Source organism: Balaenoptera ricei, chromosome 9 (assembly GCF_028023285.1).
Source record: "Balaenoptera ricei isolate mBalRic1 chromosome 9, mBalRic1.hap2, whole genome shotgun sequence".
Classification (NCBI taxonomy): Eukaryota; Metazoa; Chordata; class Mammalia; order Artiodactyla; family Balaenopteridae; genus Balaenoptera; species Balaenoptera ricei.
The window spans coordinates 13,440,763-13,462,632 of NC_082647.1; the positions used below are offsets into that span (position 1 = coordinate 13,440,763).

The 21,870-nt window shown below is 41.1% G+C and overlaps 1 protein-coding gene across 1 annotated transcript in view; it reads right to left on the bottom strand.

Moving 5' to 3' along the window:
• TMEM178B (transmembrane protein 178B) overlaps window positions 1–21,651 on the bottom strand; it is a 360,849-nt gene extending 339,198 nt beyond the window's left edge. The window contains exon 1 of the mRNA XM_059932623.1: window positions 21,226–21,651. Within this exon, the coding sequence (XP_059788606.1) occupies window positions 21,226–21,607 (382 nt within the window). The 5' untranslated portion in view covers window positions 21,608–21,651. The remainder of the gene's footprint in view (window positions 1–21,225) is intronic.
• Between the last annotated feature and the right edge of the window lie 219 nt (window positions 21,652–21,870).

The window sequence follows — 21,870 nt, forward strand, 5'->3', positions numbered from 1 at the left end:
TTTACAAAACAGAAATAGAGTCACAGATGTAGAAAACAACCTTATGGTTACCAAGGAGGAAAGGGGGAAGGGATAAATTGGGAGACTGGGTTGACATATACACACTACTATATATAGAATAGATAACTAATAACAACCTACTGTATAGCACAGGGAATTCTACTCAATACTCTATAATGACCTATATGGGAAAAGAATCTAAAAAAGAATGGGTATATGTATATGTATAACTGATTCACTTTGCTGTTCAGCAGAAACTAACGTAACATGTAAATCAACTATACTCCAATAAAAATTAATTTTTAAAGGTAGCTTCAATTAGAGTTTTCATATTAGAGTTGAAAAGGGATGCATTAAATTATTATATACATAAGTAAATGATGAAATGCTAGCTATTTTAACATATAAACTCTAAAATATCAATGGCTTAACTGAGAAGTTTATTTCTTGCTCACTAAAGTCCAATTGGCCAGCAAGACAGGAAAGACTACTATTTCCTGTCATTCAGGGACTCAGACTTCCTGAGGCTTTACTATCTTCAATCCTTGGCCTCCAAAGTCACCCAGATTATCAGAATCCAAACAGAAGAGAGAAGAGAGAAAGCAGGGAATCACACAGGAGGATTTTATAGGACAGACACAGAAGTGAAATTTATCACTTATATCCACGTATCATTGATCAGAACTCAGTCATATGGCCACACCCAACTGCAGAGATTTGGTAGGAGGGGAATAGTCTGGCTGGGAACCCAAAAGGAGAGAGAGATAAATTTGATGAACAGATAGCCACTTTTTGTTCAATGGACAATCATTTGACCTACAGTGCAATTTAAAGCATAGTGTAACAAAATATTTAAGCTGGAATACTACTCTACAAACTATTTTCCCCTCAGGTCTGGGGGAATGCCAATTATAAGAAGCCAGAGCAAGAACCTGGCTAAGATGCTAATCATGTTGTATAGAATGTAGTTCTGAGTTTCTTTCCTTCTAGATACCACGTCTGAGGCTGTCGATGCCCGTGGAGAGATAGGGCTTGATTGCCTAGAGCCACCATCAGCGCTTGCACTTCCTTTCACCCATCTGGTCCCTCTTATGGATGCAATGATGAAAGAGAGGTAGGAGTACCTACAAAGCAGGAAAATATACAGGCACACCCCCAATTCAACCCAGCACTATGAGGCAGCATCCTGGTGTGTAGTGGTTGAAAGAATATGGAAAAAAGCAATAGTCCTTGTACGGTTTCACTATTTACTAGTCAGGCAACAGATGATAAACTTTTTTTGAGTCTCAGGTGCCTCATATGTAAAATGATGGGAATAATTATATCTGCTCTATAGGCCCCACATATTGGTGAGGTGGCTCAGGGTTTATCTGGTGAAAAAAAGTCCTGATGAAAGGATATACTTGAGAGAATAAGCAACCTCTGAAAGAGAGAGAAAAAGTAGGTGATAGAACATTAGGGAGGAGAGCAACCTCTGAATAAACCTATTACTGTGACAGTTGTGAAAGAAAGTGGCAATAACCTAATCGGGAAATATGATAAGCTTAAAAATTTCTAAGAGCTTGAAAAAATAAAATTGGTCACGGCATACACCCTGAAAGATATTTTGTGGAAATTCAGAACCTACTTGCTTCTAGATGGAACCAAATGTACTCCCAGACACAAGCCAGGAGGGTAAAGAAAAAATCAAAAGTTACGTGCAATTTTAGGTGGCAATGAATGACATTTCTCACATGGTTTCCAAATTGGGACCTAATTTCCTCCCTATTTCTGAGTTGGAGGCAAAGGTGAAATTATACACCACCTGCTCCCCTAACTTGCACCTGTTACTCTTTGTCTCTAGAACTTACACAGTTTTTCTTAGATTTTTGAGTCTTTACAATCTCCAAAGAAGAAATCAAAGAAGCTAATGACATCCACACCTTCTCAAAAAACATGCAGATAAGTGATTGCCTATAAATTCGACTCATAATTTTTGCACGATATCCAGACTCTTTTTTCCCCCAAGAAAGGGAGATTTTGTGACTTTAGTTCCTACACTAATCATAGAAAATATTTGTTGCTGAGAGGTTACCAGAAATTCTTGGGCTTTGTTTTCCAGAGAAACTTACAGTATAATAGACAAAGAAGACTAATTCCACACCACCCATAGGTCTTCACTCATTTAACCAGTGGATCTGAAATGCAGACACAGTGCGTCATTTTTAGGATGACAAGGCAAGAGTGTGTCTATTCAGCCTGAAAATAAAGCAGCTTTATCTCAAAAATGAATGTCATCAGAGTCAAAGCATCCTAATTAGAGTGATGCCTTAAATGAAAATAGTGCAGAAGTTGTTGGTTAAAAGATCACTACAGCAGCTAATAGGAGAGGTTTGAATATGGGCTGTCCTAGCTTTTAAAAATGAAGCCTTTTTAAACTTTTCGGAGCACCATACTTCGAGACACAACACATCACATTTCAACTAACACCTAAGGGCAAAATGTCTCACAGTGTCCCACCAATCACCAGCCTACAAGTGCCTAGAACAGTTAGGCAACCCTGACCAGTTCCTTTTTATAAAGCAGAAAGCAAAAGCAACATGCATAACCAGAATGTAGTTCATTCTCCAATTCTGCTTTCTTCAGAGAAACTCCCGTTAAATGCTCAATGACAGTAAGACTCTGACATGCTGTAGAAACTCTCTTCTAAGAAGCTTAAAGCTCTTGGCTCAAATTATCCCACAAGCTTGTCGTGTGAGCAAGATGATAGATAACTTGCACCCAGAAAGATAGTCTCGCAGCCACATGTAAATCAATGAAGTTAGAACACTCCCTCACACCATACACAAAAATAAACTCAAAATGGCTTAAAGACTTAAATGTAAGACATGATACCATAAATCTCCTAGAAGAGAACATAGGGAGAACATTCTCTGACATAAACCATACCAATGTTTTCTTAGGTCACTCTCCCAAGGCAAAAGAAATAAACCTAAAATAAACAAAAAATAAAATAAATAAAATAAAATAAACAAAAGAAATAAAACCAAAAATAAACAAATGGGACCTAATCAAACTTATAAGCTTTTGCACAGCAAAGGAAACCATAAACAAAACTAAAAGACAGCTTACAGACTGGGAGAAAATATTTGCAAATGATGCAACCGACAAGGGCTTGATTTCCAAAATAAACAAACAACTCATACAACTCAATAACAAAAAACAAACAACCCAATCCAAAAAATGGGCGGAAGACCTAAATAGACCTTCTTTCTCCAAAGAAGACATACAGTTGGCCAATAGGCACATGAAAAGATGCTCAACAGTGTTAATTATTAGAGAAATGCAAATCAAAACTACAGTGGAGGTATTACCTCACAAGTCAGAAGGGCCATCAGCAAAAAGTCTACAAATAATAAATGCTAGAGAGGGTGAGGAGAAAAGCAAACCCTCCTACACTGTTGGTAGGAATGTAAATTGGTGCAGCTACTATGGAAAACAGTCTGGAGGTTCCCTTAAAAAAATAAAAATAGAGTTACCATATGATCCAACAATCCCACTCCTAGTCATATATCCAGAAAAGACAAAACCTCTAATTCAAAAAGATACATGCACCCCAATGTTCACAGCAGCACTATTTTCAATAGCCAAGACATGGAAGCAACCTAACTGTCCATCAACAGATGAATAAAGAAGATGTGGTATATATACACAATGGAATATTACTCATCTATAAAAAAGAATGAAGTAATGTCATTTGCAGCAACATGGGTGGACCTAGAGATTATCATACTAAGTGAAGTAAGCCAGACAGGGAAAGATGAATACTACATGGATATCACTTACATGTGGAATCTAAAATATAGTACAAATGAGCTTATTTACAAAACAGAAACAGACTCACAGACATAGAAAACAAACTTATGGTTACCAAAGGGGAAAGGCAGGGAGAAGGATAAATTAGGAGTATGAGATTAACAGAGGCACACTGCCATATATACAATAGATAAACAACAAGGATTTACTGTATAGCACAGGGAACTACATTCAATACCTTGTAACAAACTATAATGGAAAGGAATTTTAAAAAGCATGTAGATATACACATACATATATATATACATATACACACACACACACACACACACACACACACACACACACACACACACATATATGGATAACTGAATCACTTTGCTATACACCTGAAACTAACACAACATTATAAATTAAACTATACTTCAATTTAAAAGTACTAAATAAATAAATAAATAAATAAATGATAATATCAGATTTCTACTTACTCACTTAAAACATGTGTTTCTTCCTGGGCTACGTGGGCTACATCCATTTCCTTTCACTCTTTTCTCTGTCTTCCTTTCTGCCTCAACCCTCTCCAGCAATTGCTCCAGCAATTCTTCCTTCTTTTTTCCCTGTCCCATCAGTTTTGTCCCTGTCTAGTGTGTCATTCCCATCAGACTACAGTTACACTAATATTTCTCTAATTTTAAAAAAAAGTTCTTAAGTCTCTCTTAATCTAAATTTCTCAGTCCAGCTACCACTTCTCTCCTCACTTTTACATGGAAAACCCTTTTAAAAGTTGTCTAAACTCAGTGCCTCCAATTCCTCCCCTCCTCCCATTCACTCTTGAATCTACCACTGGAATCAATAACTTCCATGTTGTAAAATCCAAAGTTCAAGTCTCAGCCTCATCTTACTAGACCCACAGGCAGCCTTGCACACCGTTAATCACTTCCTCTTCCTCCTTAAACTACTTCCTTTACTTGGCTTCCAGGACACCACACTGCTAATTTTTCCCTCACTACACTAAGCTGTTCTTTCTCGGTCTCTTTTGCTGATTCTTCCTCAACTCCCTGAGGTCTATAAAGCCCGTGTGCCCCAGGATTCAATCCTTAGACCTCCTCTCTTCTCTATTTACATGCACTCTCTAGGTGATCTCATTCAGTCTCATGACTTTAAAAATACGATAAGCTGATGACTCCTAAATTTACATCCCAAGTGAGACTTCTCCCCTGAACCCAGGCCAACATATCCAACTAGCTATAGACATTTCCACTTGAGCATTTAAAAGGTATCTCAAATGTTACCATGTCCAAAAGTGTGGATTCCCAAATCAAGATCTTCCTGCAGTCCTGGCCGTCATATTTAATGGCAACTCCATGCTACCAGGTCCTCAGGCTAAAAACCTTGATGTCATCTTTGACTTTTCTTTTTCTCACCCACCCTGTGTCTGATCCATCAGCCAAAATCCTGATAGTTTTTCATTCAAAATATATCCAGAACCCAATCTCTTCTCCCCCTCTAGTTACATCCACTACTTATGTGGGCTAGTCTCCCTGCTTCCATATGTGTCCCACTGCATCTAATTATTAACTTAGCAACCTAAGTGATCCTTTTAAACCACATCTAGTCTAATCATGTCACGCCTCTTCTCAGAACCCTATGATGGCTTCCCATCTCACTCCTTCCTATGGCCTTCAAACCCTGTGGGAGGTGGCTCTCTACTTTGCTGACATCATATCCTACCTACCACAATCCCCCCTTCATTTCTTCCTCCCACCCAGCCATTCTTCCATCCTTGTTATTTCTCCAACATGCTAGCTGTTCTCCCACATTAAGGCCAGTGTCCTTGCTACTCCCTCTGTCTGAAATCCTCTTCCCCCAGATCTTCCTATAGCTAGTTTCTGCATGCCCATCAGGTCTTTACTCAAAGTCACCTTCTCAGTGAGGTCCTCCCTGGCCACTCCATCTATAATTCCAACCCTGCCTCCTCACATGTCCTTTCCCTTTCCATGCTTTGTTTTTTCTCCCTAGCACTAAACACTGTCTAATATATTACATATCTTACTTATTAATCTTTTTATTGTCTCACTGGAATATAAACTCGATGTGGGCAGGGGGTTTTGCCTATTTAGTGCACTACTATACCCTAAGCTCCTAGTACAAATCCTGACATGAAAGTATTCACCAAATATGTGTTCAATAAATGAATATATAATTTATGTAATTTATTCCTGCATCATGAAGGAGAACCACAGAGTAGAAATTATCAGCCCCCCACTGGAAAAAGTCACCATCCTCTCTGACACCATATTCCTAGGAACTCTCCTGTACATAAGTACACTCAGCTCAGATATAACCTTGACTCCATGTGTCCACAGCCTTCAAGTCAAGAACCTTAGCCAAGGAGCTCTGTGCCATCTCCTGTAAGTTTCCACCACCCTCAAACCCCAGCCAAATCACTTTGTGTTTAGGGTCACTACTTTTCCCAACTCCTCACTGATGCTGTATCCAAGCCCACCCGAGTCTCTTAAAAATCAGTGTTCAAATTATAAGAAGACTTTTTTAAATTAATAGGACAACAAAGTTGCAGAACAACTACAATCAAGTCGTGTTTGAGGCCAAGAGAATTAATTCTGTATTTCTCCATCTGGGAATTCTTCTATTAAAACAAACTGAATTTGTTTGGAACAGAAGATCCCCTCTGGACTTCCCTGGTGGCACAGTGGTTAAGTGTCCGCCTGCCAATGCAAGGGACATGAGTTCGAGCCCTGGTCTGGGAAGATCCCACATGCCTCGGAGCAACTAAGCCCGTGCGCCACAACTACTGAGCCTGCGCTCTAGAGCCCGCGAGCCACAACTATGAAGCCCACACACCAGAGCCCGTGCTCTGCAACCAGAGAAGCCACCGCAATGAGAAGCCCGCGCACCGCAACAAAGAGTAGCCCCTGCTCGCCGCAACTAGAGAAAGCCCGCGCGCCGCAACTAGAGAAAGCCCGCGCGCAGCAACGAAGACCCAACGCAGCCAAAAATTAATTAATTAATTATTATTTTCTTTTTTTAAAAAAAAGAAAATCTCCTGGAGTATATGTTTAGCATGTTAAAGTCTTTATCATAGGACTCATCACCTTGAGAGAGTCCATTTCTCTCTTCTAAATAATAAGGATCTCAGTACCGGGATATCACTGTTGTTGTTCCTAAATGCACTTCACTACCTGGAGACGATCTATCTTCTGAGAAGAAGCCATTATGGTCTCTGATGCATCTCCCCTTTTAGCAGCTTATTGATCTACAAGCCCCCAGCCAGCCACCACACCACTACGGGTATGTGTAATAAAAGCTGATACAGGCGTGCTGCTGGCACAGGAGCACAAAAGTCCTTTTCTGAAATGTTAACAATTCTGCTGACCCAGAAAGATGAAATGCCACCTTCCAATTTGAAATAAGCCTCTGGGTTCCTACAGGTTTTAAAACAAGCATATATGACAAAGAAACAGTTTTCTAGGGTAAGGGCTACCCTCCATTTTATAAGACTCACATTACTGCAGAGATCACTAACAATTTTTAGAATTATTTTTTATAATTAACCCAGCTCTTCAAAACACAAGTTTAGTGTTTAGTTGGGATGCCTGCCCAATGGTTACTACTGAATGTACAATCTAAATTTTGGTCTACAGCACTTTATGCAACTTAGGCAGAAGGCGCTGGAAATCATTTTTCTAGCTTAAACCCAGCACAGACTTAACTAATATAAATCCAGGAGATACAGTGGTCATAGAAGATGTTTCCTTGATATGAATCATTTATTCAACCTAGTTTAGAGAGCCAAGCGATGCAGCTGAGTGTACATTTATCTGCTGAAAACAAAAGAATTACTCTACTAATCCAAATGACAGCAATGGCTCTGCCCTTAGTAAATCACATGGCTAAAGGAGAGGTCCTTAAAACCTTCCCCATGAGATTATCAGCCTGAACAACAGTCACTGTCATTCTGGAAGAGAATCCACTTCCCAGTGACACCCTGAGAGTGAACATCTCTCTCATCCATTGTTGAACTGGGACTCGGTGGTCTTCATAAGCCAAGGTGTATGGGTTGCTCATGATGTCTTTCTGTCCCCAGATCCTCTGTAGGGGATGGATGTTTCCTGTGAGCAATGTTGCTCACCAGACACAGTGGGACCAGATGCATCAGAGCCTGGAAATAGATACTGGCCGTGTTTTCCCGGCATCGCTGACCCACCCCAGCTGGAAGTTATGTAAAGCGAACTGAGGTATGAACCAGAAGGGAGGCAGTCACAAAAGCACATCCTCTGTCTTCTGGCCATTATCTGACCAAAATCTCTATTAGAAGAGATTTGAGAAAGCTGCCCTAAATAAACAGTTGAGAGGGAGGCTTCATTGAGACAGCCTGAAGACATGCCTGGTGATAAACACTGAGAAACTTGAGGGAATGGTCACATACGCCAGACCCAGAGGTAAATTTGACAATTCTAATATCCATGATGGGGACAAGAAATGGAGCTAGCCTTCTCTTTATCCAATACACTATGGGTGGGAGGACCAGCCTAAGGAAAGCATGCCGAGAAGAGAAAGTGGGCAAGATCATAATGAAGAGGTCTAGTCCAGGAAAAATGGAACAATCCCCACTTGAAATTCTCCTCTTGTGAATCAGAGATATGGACACTTTAAGCAAATACAAACCTTAACAAAGAAAATAAACTGAAGTTTATCGTATGCATTACAGAACAACTCACAGCAGGTTTCCTTTTAACAGTGAGTTTCCCTAGTCCAATGAAATTATGGCTCTTTGCTAAATGAGATTTCCAGGTCGACTGCATTAACTGAAATAAACCTTCATTCATTCAACAACTATGTATTAAATACCTATCATGGCCCATGCATTATGCAAAACACTGCAGATAAAAAATGAGTAATAAACAGGTCAAAAATAGTCTTTAAAAGGAGGGAAACATATGCGGAAGCAAAATGTCACTGGTGCTAGGAGGGGAAAGATGTCTAGTGTGTGACAGAGGGCTAAGGAGGAAGAAGGCAATTCTCCCTGGGAGATGGAGGTGACAGAACCCCAAGCAAGACGAGGAGGAGGGGCTGAAGGCTGATGCCTAAAGGATAAGAAGGTGTTGGCCAGGCTGACTTGGGGGTGGCCGTGAGCAGGGACAAGGACTTTCAGGAGAAGGAAGACGCTTCATAAACAAAGGCTCCCAAGGCATCAAACAGCTCAGCCTGCTTGGGGACCCAGGAGTCCTTCATCAGGGCTGGAAGAGAGCATGCTGGTATGGAGAGAAGTAGACAAAAGGATGAGATGGGCAGACTGGGGGGTGGGGAGGGGAGAATGTTGCCAGACCTGTGAAGCCTTATGTGCCAAGGTGAAGATTATGGACCTTATTGTGACTGATAGGCTGTGAGGAGCCATTGAAGAGTTTTGAGCAAAGCGATAACATGATTAGATTTACATTTTTAAAAAAATCACTCTATATAGAAAGCATTTACGGGAGATGAGATTAGAGAACAGGGAAACCAAATAGAGAATGCTACAAGAATATAGGTGAGGAGGACTTCACCGCAGCAGCGATACCCGAATAGCATGGGGAGATGAGCATGAATGTATCAGGAGGAAAAGTGACTTGTTCACTGCTTGGATGAGGAGGGCAAGAATGAAGAGATCCCTAAGGATGACTCTCAAGTTTCTGGTTTGGGCAAGGAGAGAGGAAGTGATATCATTCCCCCAGATGGAGGAAAATGAAAGAGGAATGACTCTGGGGGAAAAAGAGAAAATAGGTTCTTTTGGACCCATGGAACCTCCAATTGGAGATATCCAACAGGCGAGATGTTTGGGTGGAAGGTCTGAGTGAGAGATTCCCAGTGCAACAGGTTGTGAACATCAAGGGCTGAAAATGGCCCTGGGCATGAGTGAGATGGCTCAAGGAGAGGGTAAAAGGTGAGAAGAAAAAGTGGTACCCTGGAGAACACTCACACAGGCTGAGAAAGAAGAGCCAGTGACTGAGAGGGGGTAAGAACCAAGACAGAAGCAGACCAAGAGAGAACGGTGCCCTCAAAGCCAGGGGAGGTGAAGTTTTCAAAGAGAAGGAGCAGTCCCAGCTTGGGGGTTGGGGAGGAAACCCATTGGCAGGGGCCTCAAAGTGCACTGAAGGTGAAGGTGAAGAAGACAAGAAACCCAGGCAAGGAGGAGAGGCCACACCTGAAAAGAAAAAGGGCCAAGCAAGATGATCTTCTGTTTCGCTTGTGTTAACCCATTCCAGGAGGAGGGAGAGAGAGGGAGAGGCTGGAAACACAGAGGCCAGCCCTTCCCAAAGTCATTCATTTAAGGATGGGCAGGAAGAGCATCCCAGCAGAGCATAATGAATAAGGCAGCTCATCCACCAGGGACCTGGAGATGCAGGCCTGCCCAGAGCTACACGTGGGCATCTTTTTAGCCCTGTGGTTACTAAAACATGATCGTGGCAGTTATTCAGCTTCAACACCCCTGAAACCCCCTAGGACTTTCGTGATCCCTAGTAACTTCAGGCCCAGCTTTGGTGTTTTAAAAGCATTATCAGGTGAAAATGGAACCCTTGCTGTAATTCCGATGGGACTTTCCTGTTCCAGCTGGAACATGTATGGTGTGGGAACATACCATTACCATAACAGACGGGCTCCTGGCTGAAGTCATCCTCACAATTTTAAGACTACAATTCTGATTCCTTCTTAGCAATCCTTAGCTTTTCCTTTCCTAGTTTATGCTGAGTTCCTCCCTTAGGGTTCACACGCCTTTCCAGGTGTTCGTGCTCAGTCTCTGGTTTGTCCCACTCTCTCTGTCTCCGTGCCTTAGCTATTAACGTTCAATGTCTGATCAAGTTCATTGGAGGGGTGGCTTTGGTTTAACTTTCTGGCCCTTAGAACTCTTGGTTTTTCTCCACAAGCTGCAGGAAATCTACAAAGCAGGGAGTGACATGCACACTAGTCTCTATCTCACAAATAAGTCATTTTAAAGCCCTGATTTCCTCTTCTTACATCACATCAGAAGGGAGGAAAACTTGATTTTATCCTTTCTAAACCCTTCCCCGGGAGCTACTTTCGGTGAAAACTGTTGGTTAAAGGTTACCTGATTCTCCTCTTTGCTACTACTTACAAAAGTTAGTGACAGATTGCCTCAAAGCAAAGTTTTCCAAGAATTTTCTTTAAAGAACCTGCCTCCTGAACACTGAATAGTACAGTCTGAATAAAATGTTAACCTTTTTTTGTCAGAACGGCAACAACTTTCCAAATAGCTTCAGTGTGCATGAATGTGTGTGCCCCAGTTACTTCAGATCTTTTTTGTTTTTCAAGAAATAAAATATCACAGATGAAAGCACCGCCCCAATTCCATTTCTTTTCTTGCCCTGAGAAAGATAAACATCATCCTTCATTTTGTGTTTATCAGTCACATGCATATTTTTATAAACACAAGGCAAATAAACAATATCTAATGTTATTTGATCTGTTTTTGAGCTTCATATAAATAGCATCATACTCTTCATTTCATTCTGCACCCTGCTCTTTTCACTCAAATTTTATGTTTATCCATTTGGAAATATGTAGATCTAGTATATCTATTTTAAATACACAGTGGTAGTTTCCACTGTATGAACATACCATACCTATTATCCATTCTCCTATTAATGAATACAAGTTTTTCCTTTTTGTTTACTTAGTTATTTTATTATTATAAGACAGTGATGCCACGGAGAGTCTTGGATGTGTTCCATGGACTCATGAGTATATAGCCAGGGGTAGAAGTGCCAGGCGACAAGGCACGTGTATCTTCAGCCTCACAGGATAGTATCCGATGTTGTATTAGTTAACACACAGCAGCATATGAGCGCAGAGCTTCTTCAAGGTAAAAATCACCCTACCCCATCCAGGTGTGCAAAATACTCCAGAGCCTTGGGGAATAAGAGTTGTGTCTGCCTAAATAGAATTGCTATTATAAAGATGAAAAGAAATTGAGGGCAAAACTGAATGAGAGATTGCTCTAGAGCAAATAAAGTGTCCAACAGAGTGAGCTTCAGGATATAGAACAGCAGGGCATTTTCAAACGCAGGAAATGATATAAATTTATGAAGATGACCTAATATAAAGTAAATTGCCTTTTCTTGGCAAACTACTTGGACACCAAAAAAAAAAAAAAAAATCAATTGAAATAATTCAGATACTGCACTCTCCCATAAAAGCAGCAAATCTGTCAAACTTCTTTGAATGCCAACAGCAGCCTCCACTCAAAATAAACATCACCTGTAGAAGATTCCTAGTGACTCCTGGAATGGGCCTTTAAACATCATCTCTGTGTATACAGATTTACAAAAAAAATAAACTTTTTTCTTCCTTAAATCCCCTGTTCATTGCCTGACTTATATACTTTATACTTGCTAGTATTTTTAAATATTGCTGAACAGAATATCTCTGATATGATTTCTTAAAATCTGGTAGCAACAGCTGCCTCTTGGGAGAAGGACTAGGAGTCTGGGGGACAAAGGTGGGTGGAAAGCAGACTGGACAAGTTATTACCTTGTCATTATTAATTAATCATTTTTATATGAGGCAAAGACTTCACCTTATCAACCCACAGTTAACCTCTCTAAGTACATGTTAGGACTAGATGTCCCCTTTTCTGCAAAGCTTCCTCTAACTCCTCCAAAACTCAAGAATCACTCAGGCCCCCAACACATAAATCTCTCAAAGAACCAAACTTCGATCTCCAAAGTAAACAAACAGCTTATGCAGCTCTATGTCAAAAAAACAAACAAGCCAATCAAAAAATGGGCAGAAGATCTAAATATACAGTTCTCCAAAGAAGACATACAGATGGCCAAAAAGCACATGAAAAGATGCTCAACACCACTAATTATCAGAGAAATTCAAATCAAAACTACAATGAGGTATCACCTCACACTGGTCAGAATGGCCATCATCAAAAAGTCTACAGACAGTAAATGCTGGAGAGGGTGTGGAGAAAAGGGAACCCTCCTACACTGTTGGTGGGAATGTAAACTGGTACAACCATTATGGAGAACAGTATGGAGGTTCCTTAAAAAACTAAAAATAGAACTACCATACGACCCAGCAATCCCACTACTGGGCATATACCCTGAGAAAACCATAATTCAAAAGGATACATGCACCCCAATGTTCATTGCAGCACTATCTACAATTGCCAAGACATGGAAGCAACCTAAATGTCCATCAACAGAGGAATGGATAAAGAAGTTGTGGTACATATATACAATGGACTATTACTCAGCCATAAAAAGAAATGAAATTGGGTCATTTGTAGAAACGTGGATGGACTTAGAGATTATCATACTAAATGAAGTAAGTCAGACAGAGAATGACAAATATCATAGGGTATCACTCATATGTGTAATCTAATTTTTTAAAAAAAAGATACAAATGAACTTATTTACAAAACAGAAGCAGACTTATCAATATCGAAAACAAACTTATGGTTACCAAAGGGGAAACGTGGTGGGGGAGGGATAAATCAGGAGCTTGAGATAAACTCATGCACACTACTATTACATAGGATAGATGACCAATGGGGATGTATTGTATAGCACAGGGAACTCTACTCAATATTCTGTGATAACCTATATGAGAAAAGAATCTAAAAAAGAATGAGTATATGTTTATGTATAACTGAATCACTTTGCGGTACACCTGAAACTAACACAACATTTTAAATCAACTATACTCCAATAAAATTAAAATATTAAAAAAAAAAACCACCAAACTTGGGGTTTGTATTTGTTAGTCTTCTTGTATACTACCTTTTTTTGTCTCTCTGAGAACAGGAGCTATGTATTTCACTCAGGATCCTCTACCCCAAGTAATGTGCCTGAAATAGTTGGCACTAAATAGACATTTTTAGAATAAACACAGTGAAGTGTTCTTTACCATACAATGGTTTTTAAATGACCCGAGGAATGTATTCATTACTTTTACTTGTTTTACATACTAGTGCTCTTGAAAAGTTTTGTTTAGAAAAAAGATACAATCCTTGAAGGTGTTTCAAGGTAAGCCCTATGAGAACAGGGATTATGTCTGTTTTATTAACTTCTGTGTCCCAAACATATCTGAGCTAGTGCCTGGCACACAGTAGGTGCTAAAAAAATGTGTTGAATAAATGAAGATCCTCAGTTTTGAAGCATTCTACATACCAGGAATCCAGTTCCTTTCTCTATTAAGTTTTTAAATTCTTTTAATTAACTTATTTATTTTAATTGTGTTAAAACATACATAACATAAACTTTATCATTTTAAGCATTTTTAAGAGTATGGCGCCACGGCATTAAGTATATCCACACTGTTGTGCGACCAACACCACCTTCCTCCATCAAGTTTTTAGATTTTTAACCCCAATCTGCAACATGGCATTTCAAATCATTAGGAAGAGAAATGGTGAATTCTTATTACAAGGTCCTACATTAGTATGAAATTAACTGCTTTGTTTTCCACCTCTTCCTTTTACAAACTAGCAGCCCGCCATGATCCCTTCAGAAGCATCTCCGTCTCTGTCTCTCAATTTGCTCTCTTTCTCTCCCTTTCCTCCCCCTGCTTTCCCATCCCTCTCTTTCACCTTCTCTCAACCATTCACCCTTTACTTACTCTCTATCACATAAATTTAACTTTCTCATCAAATGTGACAGGGTTTGATGTTTTTACAATCCAAACCCACTCTTTTACACATGAGGAAACAAAGTCCTTTAAAAGAATGTATGCATTCTCTCAAAAACAGCAGACATCCAATCAAGATGTTAGAATAAATGTTGCGTCCACTCATCTACCAAGTCATGCACTCCCTTCTCTCTCTGTGTATTTTTTGGGGTAAGTAGTTATAAAAGTATCTGCATCTGAATGAACATTTGTGACTCTACTGTCTAATGTCTAGATGTATACCTGCGTGCGTGTGTGTGTGTGTGTGTGTGTGTGTGTGTGTGTCTGTGAAGGGTCAAACTAACCCAGAGTGTGTTTAGGATTCTGCCTGAAGGCCTAGGATCACCTACAAAGAGCAAAGAAGGAGAAAATATTTTTAACTGACAATCCAAAGTGGAATATACAGAATCGATCCTCTAATTGATCCTTACCGACCCTACAGTAAAAGAATAAATAAACTCACCTTCTGCAACAGAAATAAGGCCCTTGACTTTGTTGGTTCAATAAGATGAGCTCACCCTTGAGTTCCCTGACCAGCTGATTCCTGATCCAGTGGATACAGACGCGACCTCCTGCAGAAGAGCCTGATCCACCCACACGTGACAATGAACTTGGGAAACTGTGCGCTGGAGCGTAAGCTCCCTCAGGACAAGAACCACATGATGACTCTTTGTTCTCCTCCAACACACATATAACACACATGCACGGGGATGCAAACCTTACACAGAGACCGTGGGTTTTGTGAGTGTCTGCCTGGGAGCAGGTGAAGCCTCTGGATATTATGAAACCAAAACTAATACAACTATTTAATTTTTGGCTTACTTGTCCACCTTCCCCTTCGTGCTTCCCAAGGGCAAAGACACTTCATAGCGTTCACTACTGCACATTATATTATATATTGATTAGTTCATTAGATATTATTTTTATTCCATCTGTATTTTTGTATTGTTTGTCTCTCCCCCCATGGAATGTAAGCTTCTCCACAATACCCAGCCTCTAGGCCGTCAATAAATATTTGTGGAATGAATGTGTATGTCCTTCATGTCTATAACCTCAGCACCTACCACAGTGAACAAAATGAACACTCAAAAAAAAAGAAAAATACTCAAAATCACAGAACAAACGGTGGACAAGCTTCTGTCGGCGGGTCTCAAGGCAAGGTGAGATGCTTTGCTTTGAAATGACCTTCCTCTCAGTGCTAAGCTGGAGTCCTCCAGCAGGTCTCACCTTTGTGGATTCTAAAATTACTTCCTATTTTGTTATATCTTTGAAACAGCAAGTCTAATTTATTTCTTATTGAAGTTGATTTACAAAGTTATAGTTGATTTACAAAGTTGTGTTAGTTTCAGGTGTACAGCAAAGGGACCCTATTTCTTTTTTAGTTTGGGGAATCAGTATACCAGCCTCTTCTCCACCCACCCCTGCCCCGACAGACTCTATGGTGACAGTAGAGTGGAGTGGGTGAGTCTCCAAACCAGGTGCCAGAATTCAAATCCTGACGACTTCATTTCCTTATGATGAGATGTGGCAAGTTAATGGAGCTTTGTGTGTCTCAGTTTCCTCAACTGTAGAATAGAGATAAATAATAATAATACCCACTTCAGAGCAGTATTTTGAAGAATAAATTAGCTAATATATGTAAAACTCTTAGCAGAGTACCTGACAGCAAGTCTGATTACGATTAATCTTCCCACCCAGTCAACTTTGCAATTTACTTTAATGGAGTCAGGAGAGGGAAAGGAGAGAAGAGAATTCTGTGAGTCAAACATGGAAAATTAGGGGCTTCGCTGGTGGCGCGGTTGTTAAGAATCTGCCTGCCAATGCAGGGGACACGGGTTCCAGCCCTGGTCCGGGAAGATCCCACATGCCACGGAGCAACTAGACCCGAGCGCCACAACTACTGAAGCCCGCGCGCCTGGAGCCCATGAGCCACAGCTATTGAGCCCGCGCTCCACAACGGGAGAGGCCACCGTATTGAGAGGCCCGCGCACCACAGCGAGGAGTGGCCCTCACTAGCCGCAACTAGAGAAAAGCCCGCGCGCAGCAACGAAGACCCAACGCGGCCAAAAATAAATAAATAAATTAATTAATTAATTAATTAAATTTATTTAAAAAGAAAAACATTGAAAATTAATAAAATATAGATTTAGCACAATTGACCGTGAACTAAAGCCTTCTGCGAAACATTCAAGTAGCAAAGTTTCTTCAGGTGTAGAATAATACTCTTAAATTTAAGCCCAAGTCACCATGTTCAATTATCCTCATCTGAAGTAAAGTATGTGCTTGCTCTTAGAGGCTATAGGCTCCATGTCGCCCTGTCCCATAGAACTTTCTGTGGTGATGGAAACATTCTCTAATCTGCACTGTCTGAAATGATGGCTACTGGATACATACAGTTACTGAGCATCTGTAATGTGACCAATGTGACTAAAGAAGTGATTTTTAAATTTTATTTAATTTTGGTTATTTTAAGTTAAGTAGCCACGTGTGGCTAGCGGCCATCCTATGGGCCGCACTGCACAGGGGATCTGAGATCACAAGCTCCTTGACTTGGCCCTCGCCTGCTCTCCAACTGTTGGTCTGCTCCTCTCCCTCGCCCCAGAAATCAACACTCACATGGCCAAACTGCTGGTTCACACCTCCATGGCTGTGCATATGCTGGCCTCTTTGCCTGAAATGCCCTTCCTCCCCATCCACCTCCAAACTTCACGAAAATCTTGTTCAAATTTCATTTCCTCAGGGCAACTCTCCCTAACTCCTTCCCGCCTGAGCTCATCTCACTGCCGACACAATCCAGCATCACCTCCTCTGTTTCTCTGCATCTGTTTCTGTTGCTCTCAGTATCTTGTACTTGTCACTTATTCTATGTGACACTAACAGACTGTGGAAATTCTAAGGACCAGGTCTTATTCTCTCTTCGTTCTAGTGATATGTGCCCATCCCATAATACATGTGCAGTAAATATTTGCTGAGTAACATTATTAATTTGTGAATACATGCAATGTTCCATTAAAATATACTTCAGAACATTGACCATCACTCCATGATTATGAAAACCATTTAGGTCAAATTCTATTATAAGGCTTATTTTCAAATAATAAAAAAGTTCTTAGAGTCTCAGTTGAAGGTCTGCTGATTTCACGCCATATCAATATCAGATTTCAGTACTAACCGAAGAATATACATGTTCCCTGGAACAAAATCCTGCCTGTAGCTGGTCCTCCTAAGGGTCTGGAAGTCTCTTGTATTTCAGAAGCTGATCCTGCCATTGATCTGTCCCCAGTGCAGTGACTTACTAGGGAGACACAGATGAGGTTGAAAAGCAGGAAGACAAGAGGACATGAGTATGGACACAGATGGGAATTCAAGAGTGACTGATCCTTGCTACATCCTCTACCCAAATCCTACCCTCGAGAAGGAAATAATTAAAATCTTATCTAATGTGAAAAATAATGATTGTGGGTGATATGTGTTTTTTCAATGACATGCGTTATCCAAAACTCTACTGTGTTACCTTTATTCCTTAGCAAAGCTTTTGCTCAAGAAATCCTCCTTGTTAAATTATGTAGCCTCTGTTACAATATTAACCTGCCCTGAGAGCTACACTGGTTCATTTTCTATCACAATTTTCTGACTAATCCTTTATTTGGATTCCCACACAGTGTTCCTACAATTAGAATAAGCTCTTGATGGATAAGTTTCTGTGAACCTAACTTGTATATTTCCCAAGTACCAAGCATCTAGTGGCTGTATTTTACAAAAGATTATCTTTCCTGCCCTCCAGGAACTTATGGTTCAATAAGACAAACAAATAAATACACAGTGATCAGAAATGCCTTTTTGTGGGTACAGTCATGTCAGCAGGGCAAGAAACGGATTCCAGAAAGAACATGAATCCAAAGGACTTTATCTTCAAATCAGATATGGATTTGACTTTTGTTTTCTTATTAATTATGTGGTTTTATTATAAAATGCAAAAACAGCACTTTCTAATGTAATGAACATTGATTTAACAAATGATTGAGTTCTTTAGGGCTATATGATTATTTAGATAAATCTCTAATTTTCCCATAATATTGACAGATTTTAAGCAGTCTTTTCTCTGATTTCCCTTTCCCCCTGCCCAACACATATCTCCAGAATTTTAATCGAAGATGTTTCCAAAAAAGACAAAGGCCTAAGATAGCTTTTGAGGCTGCTAATGAATACCATGAGAGAAATATCTTTCCCTAAGGTGTCCTAAAAGTAAATATAGGGATATCAATTTATTTTTTAACTTCCTTCTAAAATCTGTACTTCTAGGAGGAACATTAAGTCTAGAGGTTACATTCTATGTGCCATTGGAATTGCTTGTGAATTCTCCTAATATAAGATGCACTTATTTCCAGAATGTGTCCATCACTACTTAGAAAAAGCAGATCTGGCTTTCAAAGATATGTTTTGAGATTAAAAATGAAGATAGTGACCTTAAGTCTCTCAGGATTTGTAAGGCTGGCATGCCATCTATCTCAATAATAACTAACAAGAATGTCAAATGGACAGAAACAGCCATGGTAAGCAAGTGCTTGCAGCTGACAGTGATTGCTGTATTTTGGGTGATGGGTAACAGCATTTGCATTAGTTCAAGAGAAATACAGTGCCCTCCCAACTCTAGGTATCAGTGTATTCAATCCCCCTGCTGGTCCATTTTCTGTTGCTTCAATTAAAAATCAGTCGATACAAAGTCAAAATGTTGTACATCCTTCCCCTACCCCTTTCCCTGTCACTGTGTTTCCAGCTTCACCAGAAGAACATGTCACTATGGTAACCAATCCCTCTGGTGCACAGACCAAGTAAACCTTTCTAGTCAGATCGCCAAGCAGAGCAACATGGAATCAAAGCTCTCAATGGAACCACCAGAAGCCATGAATTCCATCCCCCTTTTTCTAAGTGGGGTTAACCAGTACCAGACAGAAGGATACCAGCCTTGTTCCAGGAGATGTTCAAGAAAGGAAATTCAAGAATGTCCTTCAGCAAGTCCTACCAGTGTTTATTAGTCATTATTAACATGAATTCTTCCTCACATGTCAGCTAACTTCCTACCATTCCAACTTTAATGAAAGCAGAAAATGACGGATAAAACAACATTTTCTGAATCTGAGAATCTGAAAACTGCTACAAAGTCACCCATTGTCAAAAACTATTCTGCTTCCTCTTGTTTTCCCACTTCTGAATCCAAACCCAAGTTGTTCTCTTCTGCAATTCTCTAATATCCTGTACAGCTTGACAAAGTTGTAGAGCTCCAAGCGGGACACCCTGCTCTAATAAGAGTCTAACCATGAAGCAGATATGATATTTGTAATAGTAACACATTCTTAACTAAATCAGCTAAAATCCCTCGTCATTCTACAGAAGCTGTAAAACAAACATTAAGATGGATTCTCTTTCTGGACCTACCCCACCTAAATCTAAATCCATACCCACTGTTAGTCTTTCTTAAACAATTGACTTTTTTTCAAATTAACAATTTTTTTCTGATCCATTTCAACATTTTTATAAGTCAAAGAATATCAGTTCTCACATATAATATTTAAAAACAGCAGCAACCTTGCATTATAATTATTGAGACATTAAGAAACTGCTTGGTATCTTGGCCACAAAGACTTTACAGATAACAGCATTGTTTTCACTTTGGTATCACCACTTAATAGATGAAGAAAATGAAGGGAGTTGCGGGGAACAAGACTTATAAAATTGCACCACATCTTCTAGGGTGCAGCTACCATCAATGCATATTCCAGGATGCATATTCCCTTCTTCAGAGCAGTATTAGTATACATCGAAACAATATCTCAGCAGGCTAACGGAACAGGATGGTCCCCAAAGTATAAATCATGCAAGATTTACAAACTGCATCAGATGAACAGACTTTTAAAAATTTATGTGATCATATTAAAGTATCAGATAAATTTTTATCATTAGCAAACGCAGTTTGTTTTCTGTTTTGGTATACTTTGGGTATTTTTTATACAAATCTTCTGAAAATAGTATTTTTTTCTCTGAAGTACCCACTTTGGTGCTGCTGGAAGAACTACTTTTTGTGTGCTTATTAGATCTTGCTCATATTCAATGTGCATAAGACACTTTTGTCAACCACTTTCTCAAAATGAGAAATCAAGAATTGTGGTATGATGCTACAGGTCAACGGGCTGTTGGGGTGAAACAGGGCAGGGGCTGTGATTTATTAATGTTTATATGACCAATGCCTGCAGTATGCCTGGTATAGCATAGCACTTAAACGCTTCCGGCATGAATAAGGCCTTCTCTGTGAGATGTTTTCCCAAATTTCCCTTGATGAATCAGTTCAACATCTAAAACAAAGATTAAAACTAGGAGTGTGTCTACGCCGACAAATCACTCTTAAAGGGCTTCCTCTACTAAAAGCAGAACATTATAGATTCCTTCCTTTTCGGAGACTACTGAAGCCATTTCCCTGTGTAAAAACCCTGGACCATGAGATTCTACTGGAATCGCATCAGACAAAACGCAAGACAAGAGGCCGGGTAGAGAGAGGTAAGCCTCCATTACCAGCTACTCGGAGGCAAGATCTGGCCACTGCAAGGCTCAGCCGAGCCTGGACAACCTGACCTCCTGGAACCAGGGGGCCTGAGAGACTGCGGCCGCGCAAGGGAGGAGAGGGCGGCCCGGCCCAGAGGCGCCGGTCTCTCCGCAGCGCCACGCGTCGCGGCGAGCGCTTACCTTTCCGAATCAGGGCCGCGATCTCCGGGTCGAAGCCCTGTCGGTGGCACTTCCTCCAGAGGCCCGTGTTGGTGGAGTTGTACTGCCGGCTGCACTCGTCGGCGGGGCTCATGGCGAAGAGCTGCCGGCGATTCCGGGCGCGGAGGAGTGTGCCCTCCCAGCGGTCCAGGCGCGAGCGGCTGGCCCGGAGCGGCAAGTTGTTGTTGTTGTTGTAAATGAAGCCAGGGTCGACCCGGCGCGTGTTGAAGGCCTTGCACCTGTCCCTGTGCTTCCTGGCGTCCGTCTCGTACCAGTGGTCTGAGCAGACGGCCACGGCCAGCATGCCCAGGGCGCAGAGCGCTAGCGAGAGGCCCGTGTAGAGCAGGAACCTTCCGGCAGCCATGCCTCCGCTTCGCGGCTACACCGTGGGCATGACCCGCCGCAGCCTCGCCTTCCCTCCGCGCGCCCGGAACACAGCTGCGGGCGGGCTGCCGAGCCAAGGAGGGGGAGGGGGCAGGAGGGGGGCTCGCGCAGCGGCGCCCCCTCGGCCCCCGGCTGCCGGTGCGCAGCCCAGGGACTGCGGGAACGCGGGCGGGCAGCCTAAAAAGTTCTCATCCGGAGAGGCTCCGGCAAGCCTCTGCGCATCCTGCGGAGCAGGTGCAGCCT